The 27,892-nt window shown below is 48.5% G+C and overlaps 1 protein-coding gene across 8 annotated transcripts in view; it reads right to left on the reverse strand.

Annotated features, from left to right (window-relative positions):
* Nucleotides 1-27,892, reverse strand: part of LOC122379847 (phospholipid-transporting ATPase ID-like) — an 82,258-nt gene that overhangs the window by 19,093 nt on the left and 35,273 nt on the right. For all 8 annotated transcript variants that reach the window (XM_043362395.1, XM_043362392.1, XM_043362391.1 and 5 more), the window contains 5 exons: nucleotides 21,509-21,714; nucleotides 17,985-18,140; nucleotides 2,628-2,802; nucleotides 1,739-1,808; nucleotides 477-618 (listed from right to left, as the gene is read on the reverse strand). In XM_043362395.1, the coding sequence (XP_043218330.1) occupies nucleotides 477-618; nucleotides 1,739-1,808; nucleotides 2,628-2,802; nucleotides 17,985-18,140; nucleotides 21,509-21,714 (749 nt within the window). The remainder of the gene's footprint in view (nucleotides 1-476; nucleotides 619-1,738; nucleotides 1,809-2,627; nucleotides 2,803-17,984; nucleotides 18,141-21,508; nucleotides 21,715-27,892) is intronic.

Consider the following 27,892-nt stretch of genomic DNA (forward strand, 5'->3'; position numbering starts at 1 on the left):
CCACGCTGGAGAGAAGAAATGGGGAGGAATATGTAGAGCCGGGCTCAGGGCAGTTAAAAGCGTGCTTCAGGGACGAATGAGCTGGTAAGGAGCAGCGCTGTTTTCAGACTCATCAGTGAAGGACCGAAAACGAGAGAAGACGCATTATATAAGAAAGCTTATCTGAAGATAAGATAACGGTTGGAATACCTTTTGTATAACTTTCAACACTACGATTACATACCCATAGGCGGCGGAACGGGGAGGGCATCGGGGCACCGTGCTCCCCTTTGATTTTGACATTTTAACATTAGCCCTATGGGCGTTGCATGAAAAGAATGGGACCAAAACTCGGCAGTGCCCCCCCCCCCCCCCCCTAATTGAGGGTGTTCCGCCGCTACTGCACAGACCTATACAAATACAAACGAAGTACGCAGTACCATCAACAATCAAACATGTATCAGACTTGTTCTCCGTCACGAATCGATTCCACTCACCTGACATACAACGATATAGGCACAACGGTGTTGAGTACGATGGCATACGAGAAAAAGACGAGCAGCGCAGTGACCGTGGCGCCTGCAGTGGCTCCCTCGGGCGCCAGCGCGTCCCACGGCAGGTACACGCGGAAATACTGACCTGACGACAGAGAACAAAACGTTCGATACACGGAATTGCAGCTGAGACCTACGAACACCAACACCAAACGATCAAAGACCTCACCTATCAAAACACTGACCTATCAAACGACACGGAACGCTCAACACGCAGAAATTACACGTGAAAATGCTCAAATGTCGACACGGTCACCAAAGGCTAAAAGATACGTCAACACAGAAAAATACTGACATGGCGACCGACACAGAGACGCACAAGGACGCACACCAAAACATCCATAGAAATGCTGACCCGGCCGCCGCCACGAAATACTCACAGACGCACAAATAAGAAAACATGAATTAATGCCCTGTCGGAGGAAGAACATTCCGCGCGCCATGTGCTGCTATATATTCACCACAACTCATTATAAGCATAGCGCATAAAGAAACTTAAGTGGGCCATAATCACAAAGGTACCATTACCCGAGCCACAGCCCGAGCCCGCAATCACTCCACGTTAGTCAAGTGTTCAAGTGGTGCGACTAGGCCTTTAGTTTCAAATACTAGGAACTGAATAGAAATGCTGAGAAGTGATTAACCATTCTAACGACCACGATATAAGCGTGCTAACTGCATGGGTACTCAAGCAGCTCTTATGTCGACGAAAGCCCTTTGTCGAAAAACTAAAGGCACTTGTCGACCGAATGTGGGGCAAACAAGAAAGTTAAATAACCAAACTCAGAACTTTCCTCAGATCGATAACTATCAAGAGCATTTAACACATTTTGAATAAATCCCTTGCCTAGAAATGAATGCCCACTGACGAATTACTTTGAAATCGGCTAATCTATTTGATATTGAAACGACGGCTGTTCAAATGTACTTTGAAAACACACTTACAAAAACATCACTCACACTCAACCCACCAAAAACACTGAAGCCCTATTCCTCAAACACAGCCTTGCCTTCGGTCCCACAGCCACCATTACCTATCGACTCGAACGCCGATGTTTATAGTTTTCCGCTGCAAAAGCAGCTGGCGCGGTGTCGACTCTGAACGATTGATACGGGTCCGCGCAGCCCTGCTAACGCTACCAAATGGACAGCGCGGCACTGCACAGCGCGGCAGCCAGCGAGTTTGTCGAGCACCAGTCACTCACCAGTTACAGTCTCCCAGATTCCGCAGGCAATAGTACAAAACAGGCACATCAGTAGCAGGAAACCCACGATCTGAAACAAACACCAAAGGGACGTGTGTCAGACAGGGGCGTGGATTCGACACGAAGGGGATGGGAGGGTTTGAACTTCACCCGTGGCGCAGAGGGTCACAGGGGCAACAGTATCACTGGTATAGCAACAGCACAGAATAACGCATCGTCATAAGGTGAATACGTCACGGTGTATGAGCAAGTATAAATCCACCCTGGATAGGATGACCATCACAGCAAGTAAGCCGTTTTTTACGGACAGTAATTGTAAATAACCTGAATACGATTTCGTTATTACGCTCAATATAGGAATCTTCAATAAGGTTATTAGTCCCAGCCAACCAATAAGTTCCCATACGGGCACGGACACAATAGCTAAGCCCATTTAATACCTATTCACAATTCCTTCGACAGCATTGATCCGCTTCAACGGGAAGCAGGCACCTGGGGGACGGACCCAAAGAAAAAGCACATCGGTCTATTCGGAGCAGCACTCAAGGCTCGGCAATATACGCACTGTCGCATCAATAGCGGCTGCCGATATGAGCCTTCTCGACATACCATGCGTCACTAACACCTGACATTCTTTAGCGGTGAAACGAGCGTATATGGGATACTAGCTCAATGCTCGATATTTACGCCGTCAGTCACCCTTGCTAATACGCCTCCCAGAAAGCCTCGCCTTTCAGTCCAAGCAAAGTTGCTTCGCATCATTATTCATTACAAAATCTGACTGAATGGTCACCGGCACTATAGATCAACCAGTAACCAAATTGCTGAAAACCAGCCTACGTGAGTCCAGCTCCCAGCACATAGCTAGCACCCACACGGGTCAACTCACCCCCAGAATAATGACATTGAGAAGCCGGTCGATGCTGGTGCGTTTGAACTTTGTTTTGCCAGAGTTCTGCATGAGTTTGGTGTCGCGGCCGGCGAAGATGACCACGCCGTAGCACCACTGCGTGTTGCGCAGCACACATCCTCGCAGCAGAATCTTGTCGTTGTCCAGCGCGAACCTGACGGCAGAGAGGTGACGGGTCAGTGAATGGAGGTCGCCGGGGTCGGACGAAAGGGTTCAGAAGGGACGACCGATGGTCAGCTGGGTCATAGGGACAAAGAGGGGTTGCAGAGGTCCGAGTCAGACGGTTCACTGGGGACCAGGCCAGTTGGACAGGACCACGGCAGCAGTGAGAGCCCACATGGGATTGTACCAAGCGTGCTGGGTCACTGGCAATTTGATGAATACATCGTGAAGTCTTAGCCTTAGGATGAGCCGCACTGACTGGACACGGGACAGAACTCGATACAAAAAGAGCATCACACGTGAATGGACGACGCAAAGGTCCAAGTTCAGCACAGGCGAGCCATTCCGCCATCCCTTGCACAAAATTGGGAGGTTAGTTATTACAAAAAAAATATTTCACAGCTCATAGCTGGCCAATCTATCGACCAAATATCCATAACCCAACGTTATTTCCATTCACGTACGCATTAAGTTAGGCGAAACAGCCAACTTGAACAGCCACAGTGTGAACTTCTCCCTGAAACGATCCAAACTCCTGGAACTTGTCCATGCTTAAAGCTGAAAGTCCATACGGAGGCACGCCAGAACTCTCTTGAGGGGCGAGAAACGTTGTTACAGAGCTGAGCCGAAACGATCAAAGGTGCCACTGTGACGAAAATACCCCACCACGCCCGTCCGTTGAGGAACAGTGGTGTCATTTTGCGCACGTTTCTAGAGTGCCATCACCATAAGGCGGTGCAGTTTCTTAGAATGACGCTGAGAATGGTGTCGTTTGATGTGAGGCTTATATTGGATGGGACGCACAGAGGACAAATGTGAACTGGAGCTGAATGCAAAGATGTGTTTTGGAAGTGCCGCCGACAAAACAACAGCAACAACAATGTGTTGGCAAGAACCACACCATTTGGAACAAGACTTTTCTGATGAATGTAAATAATCCGCAGCTATGTAAACCGGCGAAAATGTGAAAGTCCCATCAGCATGTTATGGACGTTTAGGATCTAACGATATACATCATTTCCATGACGAAAGAAAGCAGCGCAAGCGAATGCATGATTATCATTGGTTCGCGTCTGTACACACTATTACACAGTAAACACGTTCTTTTGCGAGCTCGGTTATGCCGAAAGAAGCCTCTCTTGGCAAACACAAACCTTCAATTTGTGTCAATACCAGCAAATTGGATAGCGAGGTCGCAGCAAATGCCGACGTCATTGCAAGTCGACGCCCCTGGGAATCAAGGAACTTCAAGCTTCATGACATTCAGCAAGATGAAACATAAGTCGACCTCTAACGAATGTTTAGGTAAATAGGTACTTTACATTCTCCTGACGGCCCAGGTAAAAAAGGATTCACTTTTTCTAATTCACCACTTGTTAGGTAAATATATGTATATTGTTTTTATTTGTTTTATTCTACACGAATAACAAAATAAGTCAGTCGGAACATACTACACCATAAAACATCGCCGCCTAAGCATCGCCATTTTTCTTTCAATCCTCCTTTTCCATCATCACAATCAATTGTACAAAACATCCAATTCCTTCCCGATAGCACCAAAGCCGTTCCAACGCCTTTTCACACATTCTTTCCCACCTCTGGCGTCAGGTCGCGTCTTTTCCACCAGGTCGGCTCGCGTGGTCGCTGACAGGGCGGCACTTGGCACCGCCGGAGCGGACGGAACGGGACTAGTTAGACGTGAGGCGACAAGCCTCGATAACAGTGATAGGCTTCACGCACTGAGCCACTAGTTGGAAACTCTGACGGCCGGGCCCGCGTGATGGGCGACACGGCACGCGGAAAATTCGGGGAATCCGCCGCCCGACTGGCCCACTCTGGCTGAAAACAAGTCTATTTGCGGAGATGCTGTTAGCTGTAGCAATGCGGGCAGCGAAAAATATAGGCATCAGACAGAAACTGGCTTGCAATATACGAACAACTGGTAGATATATGTAATCCAAGAGCCTGCTGAGTAGCATATGATATAGTAATCATTGAACGGAAAGATGATGACTGGCTCGTGTGCCTTTTAACAGAAGGCAGCCTGATAACTACCAGCCCAATAGGTATTAGTTAGCTTTGTTATAATCAACGTAAAACAAGACTTTATATGACCAAACACTTGGGTGGTCAGACAAAAACCCTTCATTAGAACACAACAATTAATTCCGTCCTAAGACACGACAGAATCTTGACGTTCATATGATGACTTTAACAGCTACAAAGCCTAGCATAGTTAACTAGGTATAAATAAATCAGACAGAAGACCCATATAAGTCATGAAACAAGTTTAAAATCAACCTAATCCGGCGAAAAGTAATTCATTTATTATAAATAAGTCAATGGTTATAAAAATGCCACAGCTTCCGGTGTCAGCCGCGCCCATTAATCTGCCATGCGCCCACCAAGGCCGTGTCAAAGCCAATGTCATAGTGTCAGGCTGACACAGAGTCACGATATACAGTCGGCTCTAGATCACGACCGAGCGTTTGTGACGGCCGTGATTCACGCCACTGCCAAATCATCGACTTAGACCACGGCAGTCGGCCATTCTTCACGTCCCACAAACGAAATCAACCAAAGCCTCAGTCTGGGTCACAGTGACGCCCCAGTACCACAAGTGTCAAGGCCACGGCCCTCAGACCGATTTCCGCAAACCCACCGAAAAGGGCGCATGGCGCAACAGATTTCCGGGCCCTGCTAGTCAATAGCCATCAGGAGATCGACCACACAAGCCTGCAGGCACAACAGGCGGCCGGTCTCACAGACTTCCGTCGCTCGTCGGCCGGTGGCGGGGCCGAAAATACAAATTAGACCACGGCGGCACCAATCCGGGAAGCACGCGCTGTACACACGCAAACCCGACAGAAATGCACGCAAGCAGCATCCAGACAGCGCGCAAAACAGGAACAAGGTCGCGCGTGCGTCAGTGCCAACGAAAGGAGTCTCGCATCACCGCCGCCGGGCCCAGCTGTTTCGGGAACCGCGTGGTTAGATGCTGTGAAGAGAGCAACATGTGTCTCGAGGTCGTTCATCTTCGGCTCTCACGCGTCGCTAGTCGAGCCAATATGGATCGGCGCGTCGGCGACGACAGAGGTCGGCCCGTCGGCAGAGCGGCTCCGAAGAAAGACGGGGGGAGGAGGGGAGAGGAGGGGAGGTCGGCGCCCCGCGGCGACCACGGGGGAGCGGCGAACAATGAACGATATAACGGCCACTGAGCTCCGTATGGGAGAGAAAGAGCTGAGAGCAAAGATTGGAGGAGAGAGAGAAAAGGGAAAGGCAGACGGCGCGCTGGGTGGTGAGCGTGGAACTATTGTGGGAGGTTGGAGTTTGGATAACCACCTTTGTACGAACAAAATATGGTTAAGCAATACAATTCACTCAGTTTTCCCAAAATATAAAAGTACTAAATGGGTTGATCTATTGAGACAAACAAAACAAAAACTCAGAAATTCAGCGAGGAAACCGTCACGACATATCGGCGATGCATAGGAGTCATGCGGTGCAGTATACCTTCAGGCGTATGCGCTCTAACGCCATCTAGGGACATAATTGGAAGTCCGGCGGTGCAGTATATCTTTAGGCGTCTTCCCTAACGCCAGTAGGGACAGAATTGGAAGTCCGGCGGTGCAGTATATCTTCAGGCGTCTACCGTAACGCCATCTAGGAACAGCATTGGAAGTCCAGCGGCGCAGCATATCTTCAGGCATCTACCCTAGCGCCATCTAGGAGCACGTTTGGCGTTCAGCGAAGCAGCACACCATCTTCAGTCACTGCCTGCCTCAGTAGCATCCCTAGCCGACATTTTACAACGTGGATGGAGGCTGAGAATGGCTAGCCCCGTGTCTGGGTACTAACGTCGGAAAGTCACAAGGAAGCGCGTCGATGATGAAGCATGTGAAAGAGCAACTCAATTATTGACAGCAAATCGATTTTTCACATCGACTTGTCACTAGGCGACATGTATTTTTCATCAGACACTAATGTGAGAAAGGAGCTGAATAATGTTCTGTACACAGGTGGGCGCGTGGATGTACGAGTCGCTGCCCATTTCATTGGACAGTCACTCACTCACGGACCCACATACAGAATACATACACACAGGCAGACATACAGACGGACTCCGTTGGCCGACAGGTGGCCCCTACAGCCGACGTCGGCCGTGTGTGGCTCCGTCGGCCCGGCGACCCGCCCCCGTCCCAGTCCGTCGGCCGGGAGACGGCCGTCAACTGACCGGTGACTTGCAACAACAGCTCGCCCTGACCGCGCACAGCTGGCATGGCCGCGGCGGGGCGGGGCGGGGGCGGTACCCGCGTCCGTATCGGCCACAAACAGGTGCTGATCGTGCGCTTCAGGCGGTTCAGAGGCTCTGAGTAAGGCCGCTGGATCAGCGGCGGCGTGCGGCCGCATTGGCCGGAGCCCGGTACGGGTTCGTTCGTAATCTGATACCAGGTGGCCGCCGGGGCCCTGATCTGAAGACGAGTTCAATAAATAAGGCGGGCACACCTGACCCAAACAGCCAAACGACCGCTTTTGAAACATCACTGACGGCCAGCCTTTTGGAAAAGATAGCTCGGATACCCACTGGAAATATCAAAGTGGACGAAATTCGGGCCGGTGGTCAAGATTACTGCGGAAAGACCCCTTATCCGCGCATTACTGCAGGATACAGTTTGGCAGTCAATGTGGCGGAAATAACCAAGTCATCCCTCGAACTGCACTCAATAGAGCGGCACAATCCCGATGGCTCCATTACAAAGCTCGAATCACACACCAAGGGCATACTCGGCCAGAATACCGTATCGAGCGAGCTATTCACCAGTTTACGGCGAGCCGTTACCCTGTAAATGAGCGACAAACCGGCCACTAAATCCTGATGTACCGTCTCCCCATCCCTTCCCACCCAGCGTTACGCAACTAACGCCTTTTCTCATGAGACATCCACATCACGCTCTTCTAAGAGTAACTATCGTAATTACCACGATCGCTTCTATAAACATTCCCATATTAACTTATCCATTAACATGCTTTTCAAGAACCTGTGTGAGCCCAGCTCCTGTAGCCAGCCGCTGACTGGTTGCCACAACAAGCGGCCCCGTCTATCGTACCATTACACACACGCATACACACACGGACGGCTCGGCGCTGTGCGGTCGAGCGTCGGCAGTCAACGTCCGGTCAATACAGCCACGCGTCTCGGTGGCCGGCCGGTGGCACGACGTTCAAAGAAGCGATCTGTCACCCGGGAGAGTGGCGTCGGAAGCAGCTGGTGTCATGACAACGGGTGGCAGCTCTGGCGTCACTGGGGCTCTGACTGGTGACAGGTGACATGACAGATGACATGTGACAGGCGGGGAGGGTGAGCTGTCAGCAGACACGCTGAGACTCCGCGGGATGACAGCCGGATGTGACAGCGGACATGAAAGCCGGCTGTGACAGAAGACATTAGAAGCGGATGCGATGGCGGACATGACTGGATGTGACAGGACACTGGAAGACGGCAGGCGGCTCATTTCTAGGAAATGCTCATTGTTCAACCACAGACTGGCACGGACGCGTCCAATGCATCTAATGGAGCGTTTATCGTAGCTGCACAACGTGCTGTTCTAGTAACTGGCCCAATATATTGGACACGATACAGGGGAAAGTCATGACATTTCCAAAACAGTCGGCACAGCTGCCAGTATAAAGGTCATCAAACTCTTTTCAGGGCCACCACCGACTATTACCAACACATCACCAACTGCAGTGGTCTCACTCGAAACCGACCAACACCTGTGGTACTTCAGACCATTCCCAGGAACTGCCGTAAAACACACACATGACGACGGAACTCGCTAACGAGAGCGCTATAGAGCAGCCGTAAATCTCGAACTGCCAAATAACGAGGTGACCACCACATCGATTTCACATATGTTTAACTGACGTGCCCAATTTGTAATGATCGGGAACAAAATGTCTATCAATATCCATGGAGAGTGCAGGCCACCTGGACCATCATCCTGCTCATTTTGCGAAGTGCATGCACAATTCCTCTTCTCGATTAGCTAAGCTGACTTTACGAGCCCACTTAACCCGCGCCCTGCTGGGGGGGGGGGTGTTTGAACACCCCCCCTTGTGGTTTTTCACGAATATCTCAAAAACGGCGGCGCGGAGCGCCGCCGTTTTTGGTACACCTTATCATACATCAATTCTACACATGTTGTGAAAATTTCAGACCAAGGTCATTCAAGGTCAGGTCACCAGGTCACTTGAAGTGACCTCACCTCATAAAAAGTTTCAATGTCTGTCATAGCTACACCGAGTGACCGATCGCTTTGAAACTTTCAGCGATTGCTAAGAGCAATAGCATGTACAAAATGTATATCTCAGAATTTTGATATCGATGACCTAAGGTCAGGTCAATTTTGCGACCTCCCCATTATAAGTCAATGGGAGAAAATTGAAATGCGCCTCTTTTGGACGAAAGACATTATAAACACTCCCAAACACCGAATTACAAGTGGGTTAGACACACTGAACATGAAAATGGTGTCCTTGACCCTTGTTTATGCCCTGAGGTCATCTTAGGTCACGAATGGTATCTAACAGTTTTTCGCAAATAACTTTTGATAGAGGCATGCTAGAGCGATGAAAACGCCTTAGACGTGTTCAGCTCGACGATACGGATCGACTGATATGCAACATGACCCTTTCCGGTCAGGTCATGACCTTGACCTGAGGTCAAATTTTCAAGTTGACCTTTCAAGGTCACGTTATAGTTCATTCGATGCGTCTTGACGAGAGGAACACGATGCCGGTAAAAGTAAGCTCGTACAGGGCTTGGGTCAAAAGTTATTGCAGAAAAACTGTTTCCGAAAAAATCGGCTATTTTTGCAGTTTTTGCCCCCTGCAGGCAAAACCGTTGACGTTAGGTCAAATCTGAGAGAATTACTCAGAAAGGGCGTTAATAGGGCTATCGAATGCGCTTTTCTGCGGCGCTGTATCTCTATTGGTTCCCGAGTTATGCGTTGGCTTCTTGGAAATTTTCGACATTCGACCTGGAAATCGGCGAAATTTTGCCTTCAATGACCTCTGGTGACCTGACCTTTGACCTGACCAAAAAATTGACCGAAGTAGTTTCGTCATTATTTTTGACGCTCTTTCGAACGCCGCCTTCCGCGTATCGCTACGTGGCCCAGGAGCCGAGTTACAAGGGGGGGTGTTCAAACACCCCCCCAGCAGGGCGTGGAAATCCAGGACCCCCAGCTGGGCGCGGGTTAAGCCCTCTGCCATACAAATCCCCCGACACGCAACACGCACAGTGTAACGCACTTAACTCTTCCAGCACCTCTAAGTAAAGTGTTTGAAAGCTCCTCGATAGACAGATAGGACAATGTCACGCAACCAGCTGCTCCATACGGACCGGATCGATCCAGTGATCACTGGTCAGTGGCGTAATGCAGCGTGATTTAACATCCGTGGTTGAACGGATGTGTGAACTTCCGCCGGCGTGGAAGGTTGACCACACAACGGAAGGACATGATATTACAAGGAGGGATAGAGAGTCGCAAGGAAGCGCATGTCATAACAGCGATAGACGAAAGGCCAGAGCCAGGGTACGAAGGGACAGAGGTGCCACGAGGGGTATGACTCATCCGTAGCGCCCTCCCACTAGGCACGCGGTGATGATCGACCGCTGACCTCACACCCTCTCCCGTGCTCTGCAGGATGACGTCATTGAGGCAGGGCCAGTGAGTCAGTCCCGGAGCTCCGCAGTCGACACTCAACATCACAAGGAATCGCCCTCCCCCGGGCCGCCTGTCTCGGCTACTGGGGCCGACAATGGTGCAAAGCAGAGCCAGAGAGGATCGTCTACAGTACAAGGTATCAACCCGGGGTTACCATGGATGACCTCAGCTTGCAGATCACCAGTCTGGCCCATTGGGCAGCGGGCAATCCGTCCACAGGTGTCGAGACGCCTATTTACCTCAAACATAAGACAGGTGCCCCGCTGGCATTCATCCAGTCACCCGGCAATGGTTTGACGTCATATGAGGCCACTGACGTCACAAAACCTTATTGCACGACGGATATTTCGAGACACTGTGGGCGGTGTCCATATAGAAGCAGACGCTATGTCACCGCAGCATTAACCCTCGGGGAGTATTTGGATGCCCGGTATGAAAGCTGCCACGGGGTGAGGGCAAATAAATGTGCCGTATAAATATATACCGAGGACCGCGGAAGATACTGACACAGTACGAAGCTGTTGAAACAAGACATCGGCATGAACAGATAAGTGATCTATACCAATAAAAACGATACCGTAAAGTGGGGCTATTTGAGACAGTGGGGCTATTTGAGACAGCATTTAAAATCGCTATAAAATGAAGAGCGTTTGATTTTTATGTGATATTTTTGCTCAGGAAGGTGTGGAATCGAGCAGTAAATCGCCTGAGCAAAAATTAAGCATAAATTTCCAACGGTTTTTATTTTATAACAATTTTAAATACTGTCTCAAATAGCCCCACTGTCTCAAATAGCCCCACCTTACGGTATACTTTCAACGACAAATAGTCATACTCTTTGCTCGGTAAAACTGCAAACAAACTTTCCACATCGATGAAGTGGTTTAGCGTAGCAGTAAAACTGTACCACGTTTCGAAAGAGCGTAACGGAAGTAACCACGTCACTGTACTATATTTCGTAAGAGTGCTGAGAAGGCCATCATATAACGTCACGTCCTACCGACAAAACACATTGATTGATTGACCGCACTGCACAACTGCAAGCAGCATGATGCACGTGCAATTGCAACAAGACAGAAGTGGCAAAAACAGCAGCGTCGGCCCTGCAGCAATCTCAAGGGCCGGTCGGCGGCTACAAAGTTCAAGTGACTGCAAGGGGCCGGGTGCATTTGTATTTGACAGCCGTTACGAGTCCCAGACGAGCCGTGTTTGCCAGTCGGCTCCAATTTGCCTCATTTACACCTGGTGCTGTGTGTCAGTAGTCTGTCTGTTAAGTCAGTAACGGCAGGTGCAAACCGTTACCAAACGAGGCCGGCTGTTCCATTTTGTAAATGCATGAGCTCACTTCACAGCTAGGAAAGACTGACTTCCTCAGTGGGAGTTAGCTGATTCAAAACAAAGTCGAGCGGAGCGGGCGAGTGGGAAATTTACAAACAAACCGGAACCTAGGAAATCCAAGTGCATCAACTATCTCTAATTTCTCCCTCACCCTCCCCCGCCTGCCTTATCGCCCTAGACGTGCCACGGACAACCTCGACGACTCACAAACTCGGTATGCCCACACCAAGCTGGCATGACTGCCAGGACCCCCGCTCACGTGTTCAGGGGACATACGACGCAGAGCGGCAGCCGTCAGCCGAATTGAGGTGTCCATTTGTCGCCAGGATAGCACGAACACACGCAGTCGACGGGTCGGAGGGAGGGGCTCCGCATGCCATACTCGGTCCTGGGGGGGGGGGGGACACTGCCTAGCGGTGACCCGTATGAGCCCCAGGAACGGGGGCTGGGGTAGAGCGAGGTGTGCAGGTGCACGGTGGACGGGTGAGGCGACATTTCGAGCGATGGTGTAATAGGGCAGAGGTCACATTGACCGAATGAGGTCTCTACAGCGACGTCAACAAAAGGCGTAGAGTAAAGCGGGAGCCTAGAATGAACAAAACGGAACGGGTAGAGTACGCACAACATCAGGCAATTAAATTTCATATTTCTTAAGATCCCTGTCAAACAAGGACCAGGACACTTGTAAAGCGTCGCAAGGCCAAGCCGCTCGTATCATTCACAAATCAAAATACGTCAGGCTTAGATTCCCTCCAAACCCAGTAAATCGAACATCAATCAGTATCCAGCGCGACATCAATCGAGTCAGGCAGTCACCCTGGTAATTCCAAGAGCCACAGCCCCCATCACGGCCGCGGATACAGGGCGTCACGGCCAAATGTACCGTCACGTTCCGTCTCACGGCCACCGCTCGTGACGGTCGACTGTCAGCTGCACCGATCGAATCGATTGCTGAGGCCGGTCGGCGGCGGCGCATTACGATTTTAGTGGCACATTCGCCCCACTATTCGTCGGGCGGTCACTAACAAACTGGTGCAACATGCCGACCAACTGACGGTGGCGAGAGGCTCCCGCAGGGATAGCTACGGCTCGAATCTGAGATATAACCATTGTGGGGTCGAATTACAAGTGTGTACGAGTGTGTATGAGTGCAAGTATCAAAAGATGGTTGAAGTAGGCCTATCTAAGGAAGATGAAGTCCTTAAAGGGACCCTCCCACCTTCAAAAAGTTCATGAAATGGAATGAAAGTGATGTCGCTCGGTTCAGAAAGAGCGAAAACGAATATCTACCAAATTTCATCGAAAAATATTCACCGGTTTTCAAGAAACCAGTATAACGCCTTTTGGGGCGACTAACGGAGCGAGCGACAGGGTGGGCCTTGCACGTGCGAAATTGCGAGGGGTACCTCCAACTGACTTGTGCACGGCACCCTACGAACCGGTCTCTAGCGATGTGCCAAATTTGGGCACAATCGGCCCAGCCGTTCTCGAGATCTGGAAGCGGCACCCTGCACGTGCGCACGCATATTTACGTCTGGACAACGAGTTGCGTTGGAGAGGCCGGAAATAGTGGCGATTTCAGGACCGCAAGAATGGACCGTCATTGGAATGATTCTTTTTTAAACCGTGCACTGTTTTCGGCCGGAATTTAATAGTTACTACAAAATGTTTTGTGATTACGTTTCCAGCAAGAATGAATGCCATCAGGGCTAAATTTTTACTACTTTTGCATTTTGTCAAGAAGCATATAGTGCTGTTATATTGCAGTTTTAGCGCGTTTGTTACAAAATATGAAGCGAAATTGACTTGAGGGGAAGCTATGCTAATTGCTTTTGTCCATCCACTAGAAGTTTTTAAATATTTTGCTTTGTGTATTCCAAAAGGAGAGGGAACTATTTTATTTGTGCCTTCATGTCTGAATTGAAGGTAGATCATTAAATTTTCAAGGCAGTTTACAAACAAGCATTTGGTCTTTCTCGTATATAAGCAGTGGCTAAGAAGAAAAGGTTGATCAATCCTGAAGTTCAGTCATCGCACCTCCACTTGGCAGCAAGATCCCCAAGGACAGAGGATATATTGTGTACCTGTCCTGTAAATCAAAGCATTTTTTTGCTTGCAAAGGCTTAAGTTCTTTGTGGTGTGTTCGGAGTGAGGCTATATGGCCGTTTTTGTTGTATGTTTATGTGGAGATTGAATATAACTGTGACCCTGTGCTTGTTTGTATACTTACTATGGTCAAACAGGGAACAGCACATTCACATAACATACTCACCTAGCACCTAACTCATAGCTGTACGTTGCAGGATCTGTACTTGTTCATGTCTCGAGCATTAACAAAGCACTAAAGTAGCTTAGTAATCATTTCCCACATTTTCTGAGCATCTAACATGACATACAGCAGCTTGCAGAGCAGCTTCAGAGAAGAAACACTTTAAATGCACAGACTCACACCAGCCACCCAATGAGCCAGTTCCTCAGTTGACTGTTTCCCTGGATGCAGCTTGGCAAGGTGAGCTAACTATTGGCAAGTTGAAGGTTAGCAGGTAAGATTGAGTTAGGGTGAGTACCTACCTATATAACCCAGTTATATAACTGGGTGCTACTGCTATGCAGGTCTTGGCCAGGCTGCAAATATGTGTGATGATTGAGGTTAGGTCAGCTGTCAGGTTATTCAGGTATGCTCATTGCTCAGGTCACATTTTTATGGACACTTGGCAACCTAAAAAACTAACATATCCTAATCTAAGCTAACCCGACTAAACCTACACAACTGCTGACTATAGGAACTAAGCACCTACCTACTTGTGCCTACATCTCATACCATGTCAAAGTAGAGTTCCTTGGTGGAAGATTACCCTCAGTACTTTTTATCCCAGCCCTGTGAAGAAAACTAATACTTCTAAGCTCTGAGTCACTGCTGGCCAGCCACAGGCAGAAACGCTGAAACTGAGAGCTTTGCCATTGTATATTGGACCAACAATCACATATCACGAATGACTATGAACACATTATATGATCACATTGTTGCATGGATTGTCACATTGACAATTTTATAACAATCCTTTTTTCAAGAAATACAGTAATGATTAACTTCAAAATCAACATAAAGTGGATTTAGTGATCCAAGCTTTCTCCTCCAGTAGCAATGGAATGACCGCATGTTTCATTTGCCAGACACTGAGTACCTGATGCACATATTACAATCTGCATAGCATCTAAGCATAGTAAAGCTGCCAAAGTCCATTCATTCTAGATTTTTAACTTGATAGTTAGCACTAATTTATCTTGCTGTTGTAAGTTATCATTCAATATTCATACCAATCCAATGCATCAATATGCGCTCATCAGACAACATTTTCTGGCATGATCCTGCTCAGCGCGCTCTTCAGTATTGCTCTAAGATCTGCAATATCATAACTTGTTTTCGGCCAATAAGCTCTTTTAATTTTAATTTTTTTCTGGCTGATATATGAGCCCGATCAACTTGTGTTTATCAACCAAAATTTCATAACTTCAAGTTCAACTTGATATTGATATTGTTCAGGAGTCAGGACCTCTGTCAGCTTCCTGGATACTTCGGATTGTTTTCAATCACATGCTTTTTAAATATGATATAAGTCAATCTTAAAGGATTCAAAACATCCAACAGAACGACGTACAAGAGTACGGAAACAACCAGATAAACTTAAAAAGCGCCTCGGAACAGAGCCAAGTGGTGCTCCATTTGTTTGTTTACAATGATTGTAGTGCTGATGTATTTTTAGGACTCTGAATGTCGGCTTATAAAAAATGAAACGTTTTTACAAAAGTTGTAAGGTGATTAATATTTATCTGAAAGAACCAAAATATTCAAAAGCCAAACACTATGAAATATATGAATCGGAACGAAAAAGTAACCCCAAAATCCAGCCTAATTACCGGCTCCTAAAACTGCAACAAAAGCAGCACTTTTCCCCGCAACTCGTTGTCCAGACGTAAATATGCCGTGCAGAGTGGGTCCCAACTGACTTGTGCACGGCACCCTACTAACCGGTCCCTAACTGTGTACCAAATTTGAGCGCAATCGGTCGAGCCGTTCTCGAGATCTGGAAACGACCCCTGCACGTGCGCACGTGCAGCAGCGCCCCCAATTCTGGCACATGGATATGCAGTGCCTAGTGGGTGCCTACCTACATGCCAAGTTTCAGCGCAATCGGCCAAGTAGTTACCGAGATATTGCAACAATTACAAAACGGACATCTCTTCGTTTTGCACGTGGCACGTGCATAAGGGGTCACCCACATGCATCAGGAATAGTCCAATACTTGGTAGAAGGAATGAAGCTACCCCACAAAAATTACCGCGTGTAAATCGGTCAAGTGGTTGCTGAGATATAAGCCTCGCAAAAGCGTGACCACGGCCGGCCGGCCGGCCGGCCGCTCATACTCAGAAATTTCCGTTAATCTAAGGAAAGACTACGCTCGCTCCGCTCGCTCCGTAATTAGACTTTTACTTCTGTTTACTTTTTGGGATCTCCGCTGTTCCTAGCGACTTTATTTGAAAGTGCGGCAATTGTTGCGCGCAAAGCAGCATATACCATCGCGTGCTATACCAAACGTTTTAGTGAAAGATTTAAAATCGTAAGATCTGCGCTGACGTCACACATTCAGAGGGGGCATTCTAATGCATTAGCCCCTCTGAAGCCAAGTGCTGCAGCTTTGAAATTAGATATTTTCGATTTGAGGCATTTCTCGATCTTGTGAGTGTTCAAACCGGTAAGTGCAAGCAAGGGACCCCATTTTTGCTATCTCAACTCAAAACTAATGTTAAGGTGGGATGGTCATTGGTCACTTTAATAATCATACCCAACTTTGATTCTGGTCACGTCTGACATTTATGGGCAAATGAAACCAAGCGCATGTTCCTAGTCATTGATACAGTATACTTCAAGAGCACAAGAACGCTCCCATCAACTATCATCGACGCAACATCAAGCGTCCCTACATGTGGCGAGCGTCCTCTGCACCGCCCACCGTCCGTTTCACAATCAGTGCCCGACCGCCAGGGCCGATACCGTTGTCAGGGGCAGCGTCCGCGTCCCTGGGCGACGAGCGTCGCGACCACGCGGTGCCACTGTGGCAACGAGCCGACAACGACCGGCGTGGTGGGGGCGATGGGAGGAGGTGGGTGGGTGACGGTGGGAGAGTGGGTGGGGGAAGGCGGGGTGGGATAGGGCTAGGTGGCGGTGGGAGAGTGGGTGGGGGAAGGTGGGGGAGGTGGAGGGGTGGCAGAGGATGTGGGGTGAGGATGAAGAGCGACAGGCGAGGGTGGCATGGGTTGATGACGGATGGCTGAGAACGGAGGGCGGAGGCCGACAACAGCTGTGGTTGACGGCAGGCAGCGAAAAGGTCAGAGTATGAGTCAATACAGTGCAGGGAACACAGCTCTGTATCAGCTACAGGCCGGCACAGAGTTGAGGATATGGCAAAAGAGCAAAACAGCCAACTACGCCGGGCCAATGTAATCAAAGTAGAGCTTAAAAGAACCGACACACGATGCAAAAAAGCCAGCGCTTCAGGCGATATCTACGGAGCTAGCGAAAGCAAAGAGCGGCGGACGCTGTTCAGATGAAAAACGGCAGCAGATAACTAGCGGAAATAAGCGAGTGGAGACGCGATAGAGCTGAATGGACTCCGCCTACAGCTGTGAACGATAAGAGCCGGCGGCGACCCGCCCCAGCAGCACAGAGAGGCGATGAGAGGAAGATCGGGACGGGCAGCAGCCGGGGAAGATGAACGCGGCCCAGGGGACGCTCAGAAGATGAGTCGGGCTGATCTACGGCAGATTCCGCAGACGATACCTCTCGTAAAGAACGGACGCTCTCGGAGAACAAAGCCTCGAAGACAAACGAACGTCCAATCATGTCTCAAATACAGAAGTAATGGCACGTCTAGCATCGCAAAGAATACAAAATGGATGAGCTGTCAATGTGCAATAACTGGAGACTGGTCTGCTATTACGGTTTCAGCGATTGAGCCGTAGGGACTATCCACTACCTTTACCCTATCACATGCACCCCACCCCACGCCACCAACAGCACCGCTAGCCAAGGCACCCATCGACTCACTTTTTTCCGTTCCACTCTAGTGTGCCCTCGAACTTATTGAGGTTATTGTTGGGCGGCTCGCAGTTGATCTTGCCGTCAAACTTGCCCAGTAGCGTCTCGTCCTGACCGAGCTCGGCTGTGGCTGGTAGAGCTTGGCGACACTTGAGGTTCGTCTCACTGGCGGCAGAAAAAAGGGACACGGGGGTCAGCGAGTGCCAGCTTTACGGGGCGGCAAAACACTGGGAACAAAGGGGTACGCAACAGTAGCAGAAAAACGGTCGGGGCGCACAGGAGCGAAAACTGGGAAATGGATAACCTGCGTTAAAGGGAGATAATGAGCTTTCTTTTTCTTAAATAAAAATTACTCGACATCTATACTATTTCTACTGTAGTTTCTATAAAATATGAAAATTTCCTAGCACATTTTCGTATGTGAAAAATGTTTTTATTTTTGCAAAAAAGAAGCAGTACTTGCAGTACTTGTAACACCCACCGAAATGCGTTGTCCTTCTCTATAAAAAAGTCGCAGTATATGGCGCTTTTGTTTCAAACAGCGACGCTTGGGTTTTTGTTTATGTTATCGCCTTGTCGTTGCTTGGTTGTAAGGATTCTAATTTGAATTAGAGTTAATTCGGTTTAGAATTAATTAGATTCTAATTCGGGGGTACATAGTGCCTACTCTTCTTTGTTTCCAAGTAGGTATTATTTTGCGCCACAAATGAACGGCATGCGCCAGAAACGCAGCCAAATCTTGCGATTGCGACTACGAAATTCATTATTTTGGCGTCAGAGCCTGAAGCGAAAAATACAAGCATATTTATTTCAAAAAGACTTCAGGTTTGTCGAACGGTGTTATGAGAATTTTGATAACAGTACTGCATAAGTTTTTCAGTGATGCCGCAAAAGTGTTGTATCTATCTTCTTTTATTGTGCAGTCGGCGGGACCGATTCAAAATTGAGTCGTTGCTACTAAAATAGCAGCATATGGCGTCAGATGATGAACAGGAAAAATAGTTGCGTAAATTTATACATAAACCACCCCCAAACCATGAATATCTTTTGAAGGCACTATAGACGACCATTAACTAACTAGATGTGATGAAGATCAAATGTAAGGAATACGCTCATTTTACAAAATTACATGCAAGTACCAAAAAGTGATGTAAGTACTTATTCAACGGTCATTTTCAGCGCTCCCCGCTAACGTGACTTCAAGTTGAGATATTTGCGGCAAGGTACCGAATTGAGCAAAATGGTTTTAATTTACATTATAACTTGTTGTGTTTTGTCAGAAAATGGTCTTAACTCAGATTTTGTGGAAAAAGGTCATTATCTCCCTTTAAAATGATAGTACGTTCATGGAGCAAAACTTCTGGATAATATGTAATTACGGAGCGAGCGAAGCGAGCGGAGTCTTACGTAGAATAACGGAAATTTCTGAGTATGAGCGGCCGGCCGGCCGGCCGGCCGGCCGGCCGTGGTCACGCTTCTGCGACGCTTATATCTCAGCAACCACTTGACCGATTTACAAGCGGTAATTTTTGTAGGGTAGCTTCATTCCTTCTACCAAGTATTGGACTATTCCCGATGCATGTGGGTGACCCCTTATGCACGTGCCACGTGCAAAACGAAGAGGTGTCACTTTTGTAATTGTTGTAATATCTCGGTAACTACTTGGCCGATTGCGCTGAAAGTTGGCATGTAGGTAGGCACCCACTAGGCAATGCATATCCATGTGCCAGAGTTGGGGTGCTGCTGCACGTGCGCACGTGCAGGGGTCGATTCCAGATCTCGAGAACGGCTGGACCGATGGCGCTCAAATTTGGCACATGGTTAGGGACCGGTTAGTAGGGTGCCGTGCAAAAGTCAGTTGGGACCCATTTTGCACGTGCGCACGTGCAGGGTGCCGCTTCCAGATCTCGAGAACGGCTGGGCCGATTGTACTCAAATTTGGCACATCGCTAGAGACCGGTTAGTAGGGTGCCGTGCACAAGTCAGCTGGAGGTACCCCCTCGAAGTTTCGCACGCGCAAGGCTCACCCTCTCGCTCGCTCCGTTAGTCGCCCCAAAAGGCGTTATACTGGTACGATAATTCGTAATGCATCGCCAAGAGGAAAAGATGTTTCGATAGCGAAGAAATACGTTTGAAGGAACGATAACGAATAATTAAAAGAGGTTGCGCGTAAGTATCACTTAATTCCCCTAGCTATTTCCTTCATAGGCCAACAATGACGAGCTCAAAGTGCTTTTATCAATGTCAACCAATTCTGACATCCAACAAGACGCATTCCATTACAATAATCATACGCGACCCAATATCCTGATGGCAGCATCTAGCAGCACACATTGTCCAATACACACATCACCTAACAACAGGGGAGACACAAATAACTGCAAACGCTTTACGTAACCAACGCGTGATGCACGGCCGATGGGAAGGCCTCAGCTGACACAGCCGGGGCACAATGTGCACACCTGATTATCTAGGGCATACATTAGGCGCCCCGGCTGCGCTATTTTCCTAGTCAGGACCACAAAAAGAGTGATGAGCAAAGACGCACTGCTGGTGTGCGCGAATCGTTAATCGTTATCTTTTATATATAAGCATCGTACATTTTCACAAGGGCTGTATGTAGATAGGCATAATGAGGTCAGGGCAGCGGAAAAGTCTCAAGGCAGGGTAGCGGGAAAGCCACTCCCTATCAGGTCACGCTGTAGTTGAAGAATAAAACAAATAGTGATGTTTTAAATTTTTGGCTTCAAAGCGAGGAGCCACATACTCTTCTGACAATTCTCCAACCCCTTATAAGAAACTCATGACACGTATCTTTCATCGACACACGTAAAGCCTCGATCACACTAAGAAGACCACCCACGCCATCCTGGGTTCCCACCCATCTCCAGCTCTGGTCCTGCGTGACCTCAATGAGCGCAGATTGTTCTATCCCTGCCGTCCAATCGACCCGGCCCTCGGGGCTGGTGGTTAATGCCGGATCCGTGTGTCGACTAGGTGTGGGCGGCGGAGGCGTATTTCCTCCTCTTAACGCCTAACCTGCCTCCTCCCACCACATCTACAGATCTCCTCCCATCCGCAGTACCTTTGATCACTCCCATCCTCCATCTCTCTTTCTCTCACTCGTCTCTCTAGACAGTCTCGATGAAGCTAATTTTAAATGAAGCTATGATCCTCTTCCTCCCTTAATCACTCTCATCCGCGAGTTGGATGCATCTGACTCTACTACCTCCCTCTCATTTTCCCTTGCTCCCTCCCTTCCTTCTTCTCTCTCTCTCTCTCTCTCTCTCTCTCTCTCTCTCTCTCTCTCTCTCTCTCTCTCTCTCTCTCTCTCTCTCTCTCTCTCTCTCTCTCTCTCTCTCTCTCTCTCTCTCTCTCTCTCTCTATCTCTCTCTCTCTCTCTCTCTCTCTCTCTCTCTCTCTTTCTCTCTCTCTCTCTCTCTCTCTCTCGCTCTCTCTCTCTCTATCTCTCTCTCCTCTCTCTCACAATCTCTCTCCCTCCACCCCTCCTCCTCTCTCTCCCTCTCTCTTACCCGTCCAGCTCGGCAGTCTCGATGTAGCTCAGTCCGTTCGGCTCCGATGTGGAGAGCAGCAGCAGGTCGGCGGCCACAAACTGATCGTTCTCCATGCGGATGACATCGCCCACACGCACGTTGGACCACTGTTCACGGGTCAGTTTACCGTGCCGTAACACCAGAGAGACGCGGTTGTTCACTTGCCGGTCGTTGCGGTGCCGTTGCTGCAAGAGAGGAAAAGAATGAAGGGTCAGTGATGGGTCAGTCAGTGATGGGTCGGCGACGTGTCATTGGCGGATCAGTACTGTGCCAATGAGAGGACAGAGATGGGACAAAGACAGGTCAGGATCACCAAAAGAGCAGTGGTGGATATGTTGAGGCGGTGTAGCGTAGATCCTGCTTCCTTCTTAGTTGGTGCTAATGGTTCGCAATTACGTTACACTATCTTTCGATAACCACTTTAGCCGGAATGGTGGCAACACTGGTAACTAAGTAGAACATCAAAACAGTTTACAGTAATTACACGGCCAAAGGTCAGAACCAAGAGCCGCCTTATCGATACCTTCTATTGGATGGCACGACCATATAAAACCAATATGATACCGCAGGGGACGCACGAGCCATTTAAAAGCGCACAGTGGGTGTCTTGACGTGCTCCGCCAGCCAAACTAAGCCCATACAGAAACTCTTCCAGCGAATTACTTTCCAAGGCGGTGTTGAGAGGTCAATGTCGTATCAATTAAACCTGGCCATTCATTTGGAGTTCAACTTACCATGAAACGACTGATAGGGTCACTGCAGGTGGATAAATTAGAAAATCATTTAATATAAGGACGGCCCATCCGCCCTCCCGTTGCTACCTAACGTTTAGCCGACCCCACTTATATCAATAATCAGCGGTATGTTTGCGTTGGCGTATAATCAGGTGGACGATGTGCCTACTGCCAACTGGATCAGCCAGGAAGGAGTGCCTGGCTAGTGAAAATACCAGAGTGGTCAGCTTGGGCCTATATGACATAAGGCACAAATTAACCTAGAGAATGATTTTCCGTACAACTGAGTGTGGAAGCTAGCTATGGTGGAAGCATTTGCACATATTATGCATGCAATTCTATGTGCTAGGCGATGTAGTACGTATTTCTTCTCTAGCGGTAAGGATCTTTACTTCCCATTTTATGGAAGCGGATCAATTTTAACCTCATTCCAAGACACAATTTCACTCAACGCTTTGCTCATGAGAATTAAATCGTGACATTAGCTAATTATCATCAACGTTTATTCCGTTTGAATGTGACTTTTACCGCAAATCAGCACAAAACTGCCTGAAAGAAGGCCTGTAAGCGCACAAAGTCGTCGGCAGCCTATGCAAAATGCAAGTAAAGTAACTTTTCAAAGTAAATTATGAGCACTGAATGCACCTCAGTAGGCGGAACTATGGTCATGAGTACCCAAATATAGGAACGTTCCCATTTTTGGGAACGGAGTTCCCAAATATGGGAACGGGCGTTCCCATTTATGAGAACGGAAGGCAATTTTTCGGCCGTTCTCCCACTAAAACTCAAAAGTGCATCACGTCTCAAAAAAGTGCACGCTGATTTAAGTGTCTACTAAATCTCCATAAAGTTATCTTTAATCTGACCGTGGAACAAGGAAATTGACCGTGGAATGATATTTTTAATGATTTTTTGAAAATGACAGAATGGTGGAAATATGGGTTATACGACATTTAACATGCAATTTTAAGGAAAATGAAGCATTTTTTAGTTTGAGGTAAAGTATAATAATTTTCGCCTGGTTATGAACTTTCATACTATCGACACCAGATGCTGACAAATGCAAGCGAAGACGCGGACGGTCCCGAGGTAATATTGTTGACTTTTGTGTCGGGGCGGACGACCGCGTGGAACGTGAGTGAATTTACCGAGCTACTGTTGTAAACTCAGTTTAAGCGGTTGAAAATTATCCAGCTGTATTTTATCATCCCGGAAAGACATATTTTATTTGGATGCTAGCTGTTAAGAGTTGTTTTATAAGGAGCGTCATGAGCGTGGTTTTTGTCTTCCGTGTTTCTAAGCCTGATCGTTTTGGGGGAATTTCTCTTATATAGCTCGCTCTGTGTGGCTTATTTATAATTTTTATGCTGATTTCGATAATTCCTCGTGCCCATCCTACCAGGCCTTTTGCCACTTACACTCATCAAGAAAGGAAAAAACTAGATTTTCATTGGGACTAGGTGTTTTGAGGGTGTAACATATTCAGCGTTCCCATTTTTGGATACTTCCTTGTACTCGTCAACTATCGGTGATAAACAGACAGGTGCTTGACATGTCTCTACCCTCAGCGCGGACGGTGGATATAGGTATGGAAGACCTTGTTGAACATCGCTGAGCGTTGTGAATTACGTAATCCTGCAGAGGGGGGCGTGCCCGCTGCGAGATCGACGGGAATAAAAGCGCAGAAGACCGGGCGAAACATGCGACGGTCTTGCCGGAAAGGTCATCTGATGATTGTTGCGTTAACAATAATTTGAGGCGTTGGACGTGATGCTTGTTAATGAAAAGAGCCCCTGAAAGGCGTCGGTGAAATCGTTCCCAATTTTGGGTACGCCGTTCCCATAATAAGGAACGCTTGCAGCGCCAGTGTACGAGAGCGTTCCCAAATTTGGGCTCGCGGCCCGGATGATGGACTGCTTTAGAAATAGGGGAACGATTTGAAACTACGATGGACCTTACAATATCAAACTCTTTCCCAACAATATTGAGACAAATATCAGGCGGTTCACGATCGTTTTATATTTTTTGGACGTCATTTAACGGTTCTTTTTCTTGTTTTAAATAATGCCTACATGGCGTTCCCATATTTGGGTTTATCGTTCCCAAACATGGGAACGAAAATGCGTTCCCGAAAATGGGTACGCTTGACCATAGTTCCGCCTACTGACCTCGATATACAAACAAAGTATTTAATAGCTAAGATCTGATTAAAAATGCATTCTTATAGCCGTGTCAAACACTACAGCCAATTGTAAATGGGGAAGTTTTACATCTTTACAAGTTGGAAGCTTAGTGACCTAGTAAAATGTGTAAATATTTTAGCGACTCTCCAGTAGTAGGATTCAGAACCGACAGCCTTCAACAGACCCGTTTTCGATAGCCAGATACACGTCTGGCAGGCAAACAGTATTGACTAGTTTCAGGAAGCATAATCATAACAAGACTATCGTATGACGCGACAGAAATCTGACTGAATATAAGCGATGAAGATGATACCCAGAATATCATTAACTAGCAGCGCACTGTTCTGTTAGGATGCATGCTATACAGCCACATGCGAGTTCTGAATGGATACATATGCGCCATTCAATAGTACAACAGATGTATACGCCTGATACATTCGGTAAACATATGCGTCATCTATATAGTTCGCCGAATGGGATCGTTTACATTCAAAGCTAGTGAGGCAAAAATGTCACCACTTGTACATTCACCGTTCATCCACAAGATACATCGTGTTTATTTGTGTATAGGTGGCCAGGGTCAGGGCTGCGTGGTGTCACCATACTCATTACTCACACGACCGGCTAAATGAGCGCTTGTGAAAACGGATAATGAGATGAACACTTGTTCTGATAAGAGACAGGTTAATCGCTGGCCACCCAGGTATGCACAAGCGGTTGCCCGATTCCTCCAACACCTGCTCCAAGCCACTTGATTGGGCTAGAAAACTGCCAACTTCCACTTCCGGTCGGGCACCTCTGTACTGATTGAAATCCCTTGGACCATAGCATCAGGACCAGGTTATACGACATTGTGCGGTAAACATGCTGGCTACATAACAGTCCGATCATTCTCCTCTTTTGAGACCATCCGATTGTTCTTTTCGAAAGGTGTAGGAAGCTCTGCCTGATGCCACTGGTGAGTACCACCCCTCTCCCCTCCACAGAGGCCAATCACACCGCCCAATCAGCAGGTAGGGACCCGTGTCTGTCGGCCACTGGGTATAGCCCCTCCCCTCCCCTTTCTCCACAGACACAGGAGGATCTCATTAGACGGAATCGATCAGGCCGATCGCTCCCGTCGCTGACAGCATCTGGCCGTCTCATGGCGGTGCTCTCAGATTGTCTCATCATCTGGTCCCCAGACTAGCTAATTGTCTCATCGAGATGTTACAGTTTGTTGGTTCCGCCGCAGGGGAAATGTCTCCACGGTCCTGGCTTTAGAAGCTTCATGTCAGGAGCGCATATCAGTTCACCACGCTAAACGCCGCTCTGTCGAGTCTCTACAGAGTTTTGCAAGATATCACGCACCCTCTGACATACCCGTCATCTGCTCGATTTATTGCGATTTGTTTTCTTCCGTTACAGCCTTCCCGTTGCGTCATCTTTGTCATCAGCGTTGTATGTTTGGACGACGTTTGATCAGCGTCCTAGAACGTACACATCATTTCCTGTCCCTCACTTCCCATCTCCCTATCCTCCTTCCGCCCGAGTTTTATCGTCGCGCCCGTCGTTCGCCGTCGCGATCGACGACCGGCGGCGCCAATCGACGTTGATCCTTCGCTCCGTTCATCCTCTTCTTCCGCGTCTTTGTGCCGGCGGCGAAAACACGATCGCGCCGCGGCCGTCTCGATGGGCTGGAGATGGTCCGCGCCCGGCAGACGGCGGCCGTCCGTCCAAACACGCCCCATCGACCGGCGCGCGGGGTCAGACGGGCCGCCGACCCCCACCCCTCCACCCAGCTGCCAGGGCCAGTTCAACGCTCACAAAACGCGCCCCAGAGTGGCGCCCTCATATGGAAATTTCGCGCCCGGATGGTTTCAATTTTGGCCCAAAGAGCGATAGTTTTTGGGGTCGGGCGCGCCGCAGCGATAAAAACAGGGCAGCGAGAGCGGGTATTAGTGGGTCGGTGGTGATGACGGTCGCAAGTCGGAGAGAGCACTGAGAGCGAGAGAGCAATGAGTGAGCGGGGACGGATCAGCACTATTAAATTATCAGAACCGATCAGATTCTCCGGCATGCTTCATGACAGCCGTTTCTGGCAAATTGATCCAATACCGAACGTGACTTGTGCTGACTGATTGTTCAATCAAATAAACACAAACCAACCATCAACCTACATGCTACCTGACAAAATATTTCATAGCCTCAAAAGCAGCATGGTTCTTCATGGCGTAGCAATTAAACATTTTTGTCCATACATCAAACCAACGCCTTCAGTAGCGCTGGGTCAGCCATTTCTCCTCGGAGTGACTCACGCTCGGACAAAGCCTGACCTGGCAACGTCACAACAGTCATTAGCGTTTCCTACGCCCCAATGACGTCACAATAGACCCAATGACGTCACACAATGAGGTGGCGCGATGCGGTCCTGCCACCTCCACCTCAAGGACCGGTGACCTCAGCACCACCGGGCGCCTGAGGAATGTCCGCCCAGACCCTACCTTAAACAGGAAACTGGCCGCACCGTGAGACACTAACGCATATAGGTGTGTCACAGCCGCTGACTTCAGGAAAACGTGATCAGTCGATATGAATGTTTTGCACAAACCCGTTTTCAAGATCGAGACGCTTTTCAGCATTGCGGCGCCCACACGCACGCCCGAACGGAAAGGCACATCGATTACAATTTAAGTTCACCTTCGCTTTTTAAAAAGAGTGGCCCGTGTCATAAACTTGTCGATTTGCTTTCATAAAGTCTCGCGACTGGAAAAATTCCTAGAAGCGAGTCACGCTGACATTTCAGTGCGTCAGCGCGCGACTCCAGACTGGTCTCCCTTCAGCCACGTGGACAGAATCACACCGTCCACAAGTCCACCGCCCGGACTGACCGATGACCAGCCATTCTGAGGATCCACAATCTCGGCGCATCGTATTCCAGACCACAGCCTTACGAGAATCGCGTCAGTGAGAAATCCCGTACGTACATGTTATGCAGATGACTCGGTGACTAAAAAGACAGCATTTGACAATATCAACATTACCAGCACATCTCTCTTTTTGTGGTTCCGGTCAAATTGACCCCGCGGTCAGCCACTATGAGAGCTGGTCGGCTAGGTCAAGTGGACCTTCTAGCCCGGCCAGTGACGGGCACTTTCCAACCCACCTCGATAGCAAACGGCCGGAAAAACGACCGGGCGATAGTGTCGGACCGCTCTCGAGAACACCGGCAAAGCGGATAAGGCCGACACACAGACCAGCGCTGCATGAAAATTGCCCGACAATCGCATAAAATTCGATCAGGAAACGATTCGGACACATATAAATGGCTCCCACGATCATACTGGCCTCCGATTGACCTTGAGGTGAGCCAATTAGACAAGGTTATATAAGTACCATTGATGTCCTATCATTCATGCACCGTTTGAAATTGGCAGAGCGATGACAACAGAAATTGCTTTGGTCTA

The sequence above is a fragment of the Amphibalanus amphitrite genome, unplaced genomic scaffold (genome assembly GCF_019059575.1).
Source record: "Amphibalanus amphitrite isolate SeventyFive unplaced genomic scaffold, NRLGWU_Aamphi_draft 000085F_arrow, whole genome shotgun sequence".
NCBI lineage: Eukaryota > Metazoa > Arthropoda > Thecostraca > Balanomorpha > Balanidae > Amphibalanus > Amphibalanus amphitrite.